Raw genomic sequence first — 9,340 nt, 5'->3', positions numbered from 1 at the left:
TCGATTTTATTATTTATATTATATTTAACTTTATAATGCTATAACTTATTGAAAAGTTTATGGATCCACACAATTTTTTTATGAGAAATAATATTTTTTAATAAACCTTTTTTCATTCGACATACTTTATCTTAATCGAGATATTAATAAGGAACCAGCAGATCAAGTAGCTTTTGGAATAAAACACCAATTTTTTTAAAATTAAACACTATCTAAAGATTTGCATCGAAGCGTTTATTTTTGATAGTGATTTTAATCACTGTCAGATATCATTATACTTGATCCAACTATGCCACGTCACCACTGTGCCGCGACCCCTCTGTGCTGGGTTTTTTAGTTTTGGTATATTTATTTTTTAAATATTATTAAAGATAATGTAAATTTTGATTTTCGTAACTTGTTAAATTTGATCGTATCTTACTAAATATAAATTTATATAATAGTAATGAGTAATTCTGTTCAACTATTTCATTTATATACTGCAAAATTATATAATAAGGATAATATTTTAGGTAAACAGAACGTTATAAAACCATTATACTTCATAAACAGATTTGCATCAAATATTAGATTATAATGATTTTAATCGCTATCAAATTTCTATCTAAATCTTCTTTTCATTGTACCGAGTATCGATTGTATCAGGTTTTTATTTATTATTATATAGTAATTAATATTAATATTACACCTGAATAAAAAATGTAAAGAGGTTTGGAAATAAAATTATAACCAACTATGATTCGATTGCGTACATTTGAACTTATTTTTAATTCTATTATCTACGTCTGATCATTTTCGTCGTTAAAATAAATAATTACTGTGTGTGTTGATTATTACTTGTAATATGAGGATATAACTTCGAATGGATATGAATGTTTTGCAACGACAAAAAAACGTGCACGCACCGCATCATTCGTGAAACCATTTGGTAATCGTTAAATCAACACCAACTATCCTATACAAGAAATAAATATATGCCACCTCATGCGTTACTCCTTTTATTTCTCTATATTTACTTTTCTTTATTTAATTTATTACTTAAGAAAAATGTACTCCCCAGCAATAATTATGCAAAATTAATCAAGCTCCTAAAATTTCATCGAAATTATTTTTCATTGTAAAATTAATTCAAATTAATTTCATTTATTATGCAATTAATATTAGTTGATTAAACAATTATTTTTGTCTTAAATACCATACAATCATATTATATAATATAACTTTATACTATTCATTAAAAAATAAATTCAAACTAACACGATGACAACATATTTTTCTGCTTAAAATATATTTCAAGCGATTCTATCAGACATAATTGCTACTAAAATACATACAAATGTAAGATTAATTTCTTATGTAAACCAGGTTATTTATTTATCCGTATATTACTTTATGTGACAAAAATTGTATTTTTAGTTCCGTGTTTTTAAGGTCATTAATTATTTCATATAATTCATATGTATTTTTTTCTTTTCAGGTTAAATTCAATTTTCTATTTGATCAAAATTGACACATTAAAATGTGGAGTCAAATTTCACGAGGTTACAACACTCTAATGAACGATTACAGTGGTAAATATTTTTTTTTCAATTGATTACTCATTATGATTGTGTCAGTGAAATTCATAAATAATGGTTATTGTTTTTATTACAGATCCCAGGGTTAAGGATTGGTTCCTAATGAGCAGTCCTTTGCCTACATTAATCACGTGTTTGTCATACGCGTTTATTGTCAAAGTGTTAGGACCAAGATTGATGAGAGATCGGAAACCATTCCAACTTAGAAAAACCTTGATCATCTATAACTTTTTACAAGTGATATTTTCTGCTTGGATCTTCTGGGAGGCCTGGGACGCGGCTTGGGGTCGAGGCTATAGCTTAAGATGTCAACCAGTTGATTACTCGACATCTCCCGAAGCCATGAGGGTAAGTATACTTATACTTTGATAATATGCTGAAATTAAAAGTGCCGTATGTTCAACGAAAGAAATAAACACACTTGTACTAAGATAGTATAACCACAACGCCGTGTTGTACATATCGTTTGAAATTAACGTTGGTTGTATTGTTTAATTTTCAGGTAGCACGTGGTTGCTGGTGGTATTATTTTTCTAAATTTACGGAATTCTTTGACACTGTAAGACTCTCACAAAACAAACTATCAACAGTTGTATAATTTTGAATTTTTCAAATTCTAGTTCTTTTTTGTCATGCGAAAAAAATATGATCAAGTGTCTACGTTGCACGTCATTCACCACGGCGTTATGCCAATGAGCGTGTGGTTCGGCGTTAAATTCACACCAGGTGGTCATAGTACATTCTTTGGTTTACTCAACACATTTGTACACATTATCATGTATACGTACTATATGCTAGCTGCCATTGGACCTCAAATGCAAAAGTACTTATGGTGGAAAAAATATCTAACTTTATTACAAATGGTAATTGTATTGATAAGTTCTTTTCTCGCATTTAACATTTAACATTACTATTTTATATATACTATATATACTATTTTAGGTTCAATTTATAATGGTGTTTGTTCACGCATCCCAACTATTATTCATTGATTGTGACTATCCAAAAGCATTTGCTNTATTTTATATTTTAGGTTCAATTTATAATGGTGTTTGTTCACGCATCCCAACTATTATTCATTGATTGTGACTATCCAAAAGCATTTGCTTGGATCATCTTATTGCACGCTGTTATGTTTTACTTCTTGTTCTCTAATTTTTATAAACAATCATACAAAAAGAGAGTAAGTACATCAATACAAAATATTCAAAAAACAGTATATTAAATATCTTATTTGGTATATTTTTTTTAAAGGACGACAAGGCCAAAGCTGCTCAAAAGAAAAAATATGCTGGAAATACAGCCAACGAAATTTACACCAAAGAAAATAATGTTCCGAAACAGGTGTCTGGACAACAGAAATCATTCTGGTCCAATATATCTTCAACACCTTGTTTCCTTCCAGCAGTTACTGATGGCGATTCCAGTGAAGAGATATTCAGAGGACCAGCATACTCCAACCCTATTGAAGGTACACCTCAAACAGCGTTTTTGTCTGGTGAATCTTCGATGAGAAATAGAGCATTTGTATCAAAATTAAGCGATTCTTCGTGATTATTTAAACATTTTCAATGGTCAATTCCTTTCACCAACATTTTTACGATACATATTTCTACGTATCTCCTAAGTGAAATAATTAAGAACCCGTGTATATTTTTTTTATTTTGCCGCCGTCAGTTATCTTTTTCGACTGACTATTTTTGTACAAAAATTATTGTTTTCTTTTTATCTTCTCTTCATAATTTTTTTATTTATACTTATGTGTAACATTTAACTGTACGGCGGTATATCACACCGTACCGCGGTTTACTATTAATATTATTATATTTATTATTTGTAAGTTAAAATTATAAGGCTATTATTTTTAGCATATTATATTTTAAAAAAATCCAAAAATAGTATAGCAGAGTTTTTTTAGTTATATTTAAAAAGAATTAAAAAAGTATAAATTTCGTAGTGTATGTAATATAATGTTTAAATTGTTGTGTATTAAATCTTTGAGTGTACATGGGCAAAATATCCCTTGAATTTGTGTTCATTACTATTTCATAAAAAGTATATTTTATAACACTATAATTTTTGTAGAATTTGTACGATATTATTTGAAATTTTTAAAAATATACATTTTTTTTGATAATAAATTTAATTAAAAATTGAATAGGGTACATAGATCAATAGTGTATCCATTAAAATATAATAATTAGTTATTGGTTATTAGTATATACAAATATACTTTAATAGATATACCAATGATAAGTTTATAAATGAATATCATTATAATAGTTTAAATATAACCCTTGAGCTTGTGATACTGGTAAAATTGGGTTTTATTTAACTCATTTGTACATTACAATCAGTATAAATTTATAAGTATATCAATGTATGTATATATTTAATTGAAATACTTATAACGCCCTATACCTCTTGCCTTATATATTGAATAGTGTCATAGTAAAAATTATTTGTGTTAAAGACTTAATTGTACGTATTTTTAAGAAAATACCTATATTAATAAAAATTAGATTCATTTATAACCTCAGTGATTTGTTTATTTAATTTACTTTAATATCTTCTTATTTCAAGGCTGTGAAAAGCTTTTAAATTTCTTTTAACTCGTCAAAATGAAGTTAATTTTAAAAGACAAATGTTTAGTTAAATTAAAATTGAAATTTTGTATATTTTTTAAGTTAGTTAGATTAAAAGTAAATAGCAAATATTTTACTATTACTTTATTGCAATGCGCTTGAATTTAAAACATTATTTTGGTTAAAAAAGTAACTACTTAAATTAATTAAAAGTTAAACCCACCAAAAAAATAACTACTTATCAAAATTAATTAATCCAACTTATTATTTCAACTTAATTTTTAATTTTTAACGCATTATTGCCTAACTTTGTATTCAATTACTTTGTAAACAATGTTATCAGGAACACAAACGGCAGCACTGTAAACGGGTCGTGCACACAGTATGGTTGTAGCATAGTTGGGACAATAATAAATATCTGACAGTGATTAAAATCATTATCATAAGAAATGCTTCAATGCAAATCTGTAGATAGAGTTTAATTTTAAGAAATTGGTGTATTATTCCAAAAGTAAAATTAATGCCTATTTTTCGATCTAAATGGCAGACCATTTGTACATACATAATAGGTCGTCGGTACAATTTTTTTATTTAAACTTGTAGTACATAAAATAAGCTTTATTTTAACATATATTTAAAAGATGCAGTAATTTTTATACAAATTTTCAAAAATTCAAAAAACATTTTCTTAATTAAGAGACAAAATAATAAAAACAAGTAAAAATTTATACTTAATGTGAGTTAGATTCATGTAAATTTTACAAAAATTGGTGGATTCATTACTATGGTAAACCCTTAAAAAGTATTTTAAGATAAACAAACTAAAAATTAAATTTAAACTCAAAAATTGCATGTTTTTAACTACAGCAGCCATTTGCATAAATAAGATAAACAGTCGGGAACAATTTTGTTTTTAATTTATAATACGTAACATAAGCTTTAAGATAACATAGGTTTAAAGGACACAGTATTTCCGGAACATTTTCAAAGGTTAATTTAAAAAAATTGACTTTTGTGAAAAAGTTGCTAATTTGAATCCGCCCCTGTGCGCAAATTAAGTGTTAAATTTTCAATAAAATTATATTAAATAAAAGAAAAAAATCTAAGATTTCAATATAAAAAAAAATTATGTTTATTCGTTTATTTTTCCAAAAGTTATAGCAGTTTTAAGAAAATAATGTCAAATTTTGCAGATTTTAAAAATTGTAAATTTTTGTGGGATTTGCAACATTTACAGAGAACGAGAGAAATTTCTTCAACTTTCAATTGTAATGTCTTCGAATAGATAAGATTTGTCATCTTTTGACGTATTTTTCATCAAAATCGGTCCAGCGAGAACTGAGATTGAGCACTCACAAACACACGCACACACAAAAATAGAATATGTTAATTTTTACTATTTATATATTCATTTTACGTACTAATATAATTGGTATATGAACTCATATATGACGTATATATACGTCATTATAAGTTGAATGAATGTATTCACACAACTTAACATTTTAATTTAATTTACTTTAAAACAAAATTCATTAGTTCTACATGTCTTAAATTCATTATTTTCTCTCATTGTAAAATATGATTTTAGCATTTTTGTCATTTTCAGAAATAGCGTTAGTACTCCTAAATATAATATTTTTTGCGTATAACACCCGTTTAACTTTGTTACTTAAATATTGAGATTTTACTTCCAAAATGTTCTCATAATAAATATTTTATTCGAATTTTAATATAATTATATATAATTAAACTTTTCATTAGAAATGCACTAAGAATATATCTTTTATGTATAATTTTCAAGAATCTATTTTAGAGTATTGCGTTAAATAATAAACGTTTTTTGTATTATAATGTAAAATTACAACAAAACTGCAACAGAAATAGATTAATTTGGTATCGCTTTCCTAAGTTACACCAGTTAACGTCTTTTATTTTAGATTTTATGTAACAATTTAAAAATTAAAATTAATTAACCTACCCTAAATTAAGAAAAACGACTATGAATTTTGGAGCAAGCTCAAATTGACCTTTTTAATTAGTGATGTACGGTTGTCATGTAGATAACACTTCAGTATTTTATGCTCATGGTACGAGGTTCCAAACCCCAGTCATTTTATTTAAGTCATTTTTCTTAAGTCTTTTTAAGGTGAAAAAAAATTTAAAATTTTTTTAACTTTTATCTCATTTAGATTGAATAACTTCAATGAATATCAAAGACCCCATCACTGTAAGTTCACCTTGCAATAAGGAATTTCTTACTCATATTAAAATCAATTTACTATTTGTTTTTTCTTTAAGACTGTTACGTGTGGTAACGTGGCATAGTTGGGTCAAGTATAATGATATCTGACATACATACATACATGAATGATAGGTAAGAACATTATGTATCTATAAAAAAAAATGATATTAATATTTCCATTTTTAAAAAAATTATGGCAGTTTTTAATAAAAAAAATTGAAAAAATTGAAAAAATTAGCGATTTTTAAATTTGTAATTTTTTTGGAGGTTTCCCCCATTTACGGGGAACGNATGATATTAATATTTCCATTTTTAAAAAAATTATGGCAGTTTTTAATAAAAAAAATTGAAAAAATTGAAAAATTTAGCGATTTTTAAATTTGTAATTTTTTTGGAGGTTTCCCCCATTTACGGGGAACGAGGGAAATTTTTTCAATTTTTGAGGGTAATGTCTTCGATTAGATACGATTTGTGATCTTTTAACGTATTATTGAAAGAAATCGGTTCGGTGAGAGCTGAGAAAAAGTGGTAACAGACACACAAAAAAAAAATAAATAAATAAAAAAAACGCATTATAGTAAAACCATTACCTTCTCAGCTTTGCATCCAAGCTAATATTATGAATCAGTAATTTCAATAAAAATTTAAATACTTTTTAAGACGATAGTTAACAATAAGCTATTCTTTGAAATAAATGTAGAATTAATACACTGGATATTTAATGAAAAATGTATTTAATTCTAAAACCGGATTAATATGTTGTCAAAAAAATTGTTAAAGTTCTAAGAAGATATTTTGATTATATCACACGGTTGTGTATTATATAACGTATATAATGTATAGAATATTTATATATAATTTATTAATTTTATTAATACTTGATATCCTTCAAACTCTTAAATGAAAATTTGGAAGTTTAAAAACTATGGTACAAATAAAAAAAAAAAAAACACATCTTAGTAAAAATAATACCTTCTCAGCTTCGCATCGAAGCTAAAACTAAGTATAAAAATAAATTGGTTTGGTAGAGAATTTTTAAATGCAAATTCTATACTTTAAAAAAATGTTCACCATAGTATTTAGTCTGTGCTAGATATCATTGTAATATTTTCAAATTCCTAAATAATTTTGTTTAGTGTTCTAGGTTACAAATAAATATTAATATATATAATTACTAATAAATTTAAAAAATACAATTTTTTTCTTATTAGGGATAAATAATAATAAATATACGTTAAACGATAGTAAACCCTATCATATTAAGTATTCATGATTAACTTATTATGAAAAATAAAATAATTATTAAAGGAATAAACTGTAGAAATTATAAATATTAGTAAAAAAGAATGGTAAATTTTTGGTATCTCAGGGGTTAAATAATATTAAATAAATAACTTAAGATATCCCTTGAAATTTTATAATTTATCTTAATGATTTATTACGCAATACTTTGTTGTTAAAAAAAAACTTAATCCTAGTAAGCAATAATTTTATATAGAGTGTCGCAGGTTTTGTGCATTTTAAAGTTACTGAAAGAACTGGTTTTTAGGGGGAAATACCTTTTTATAGTCAAAAAGGGGTAGTTTAGAGACCTCTAGTGTGATTTTAAAAGCTGAGGCCTTCTATTTTAATTGGTTAATTGCAATGAGAGAATTGCGCGTTGGCGTTACTTAAAAATATTTATAATAAGTATGTTTTATCTATGAGTTGGTTACTTTGTATTTTAAATAAGGGAACATTATTTTGGTGATCTTGTGATTCATAATATGTAAGTTACATGTACAAACGATAACATCAAACCAGTGCGTGTTACGAATACGCGCGGATGAAGTGAAACTTCTTTTGTTATGAAGATATCGCGTGAAAATTTGCATCTATTTAATATATTTTAAATAAAATTACTTTAATTTTCGAAAAAACGGTGCTAAATTATAATTTAAAATATACCTTATAGCCGACCGTGGACGACAGTGGCCGACAGTTATGCCGACCGTGACGACAAAACGTTACGGCCAACCGTGACGCTCGATAATTTGTTTTTTTTCGGACACTCTTTAAAGAAGTTTCACTTAAATAATACGTTTTTATCTTACTAAATCATAAAATACTTAAGTATTTTTAGGGTTCAATTTATCCCTTTCAGATCCAACTCCTAATTTTAGTTAAAATTATTCTAAATCAAATTTTTTATAATAGGTGAACATAAGATAGGCTAAAACATAATTTTTAGCGAAATTAAATTTATTAAAATTTATTATAAATATTTACCATAGGTGTTAAGTAAATTGACTTTTTCCTCATCCTCAATAATGTATTATACAATAATAAATATAAATATATTAATAATATTTTAAAAATAGTTTTGATTTTGAGTAAATAGCCACAAATGATCAATTAATATTATATAATAAATATAGCTTTTTTAATTTTTCCAAAGGAAGGACTGGTAGTAATTTTTGAATTTGTGGTTTCAACTCATATTGTTGTAATAGTGTTGTTCACAAATAAGGAAATCAGAAAGAAAAATTAATTAACATTTTATGAGATCCTCAAACTAATTAATAATGTAAATATATTTCTTTTAAACTAAGTTAAATTTATAATTAGTTAATGTTTTACTTTTGATTATCAGTATTATTCGTATTGAGCTAATTATTTCTATTAACTCACCTATCTTAGATTTTAACTAAAATTTTAAAGTAAGTATTTTTTTCTTTACGATTAGCGTAGCTCGAACTTCCGTATATCAATTTTATATAGGGCACTGTTGTCTTTAAATTTTTACACCACCGTGATGTTATTTAGACCGAAAATAATCAAGGTTTAAAATAATGAATCATTAATAATAATTTCTTATTGGTAAAATTTAAATTTCGAAATTTCTCAGTTAATTGGTATTTATTTTTTTGTGTGCTAAAAATTTGTAAAAAAAA

General features: G+C 25.5%; 1 protein-coding gene across 3 annotated transcripts in view; it reads left to right on the top strand.

Moving 5' to 3' along the window:
* Positions 1 to 4,111, top strand: part of LOC126903011 (elongation of very long chain fatty acids protein-like) — an 18,142-nt gene extending 14,031 nt beyond the window's left edge. For all 3 annotated transcript variants that reach the window (XM_050680886.1, XM_050680888.1, XM_050680887.1), the window contains 6 exons: positions 1,478 to 1,571; positions 1,654 to 1,925; positions 2,080 to 2,136; positions 2,198 to 2,440; positions 2,611 to 2,760; positions 2,832 to 4,111. In XM_050680886.1, the coding sequence (XP_050536843.1) occupies positions 1,520 to 1,571; positions 1,654 to 1,925; positions 2,080 to 2,136; positions 2,198 to 2,440; positions 2,611 to 2,760; positions 2,832 to 3,131 (1,074 nt within the window). In that variant the 5' untranslated portion in view covers positions 1,478 to 1,519 and the 3' untranslated portion in view covers positions 3,132 to 4,111. The remainder of the gene's footprint in view (positions 1 to 1,477; positions 1,572 to 1,653; positions 1,926 to 2,079; positions 2,137 to 2,197; positions 2,441 to 2,610; positions 2,761 to 2,831) is intronic.
* The last annotated feature ends 5,229 nt before the right edge of the window (positions 4,112 to 9,340 follow it).

The sequence above is a fragment of the Daktulosphaira vitifoliae genome, unplaced genomic scaffold (assembly GCF_025091365.1).
Source record: "Daktulosphaira vitifoliae isolate Bord-2020 unplaced genomic scaffold, ASM2509136v1 Scaffold_3, whole genome shotgun sequence".
Classification (NCBI taxonomy): Eukaryota; Metazoa; Arthropoda; class Insecta; order Hemiptera; family Phylloxeridae; genus Daktulosphaira; species Daktulosphaira vitifoliae.
Note: the sequence above shows the minus strand (reverse complement) of the source record. Positions and strands in the feature narration are given on the sequence as shown.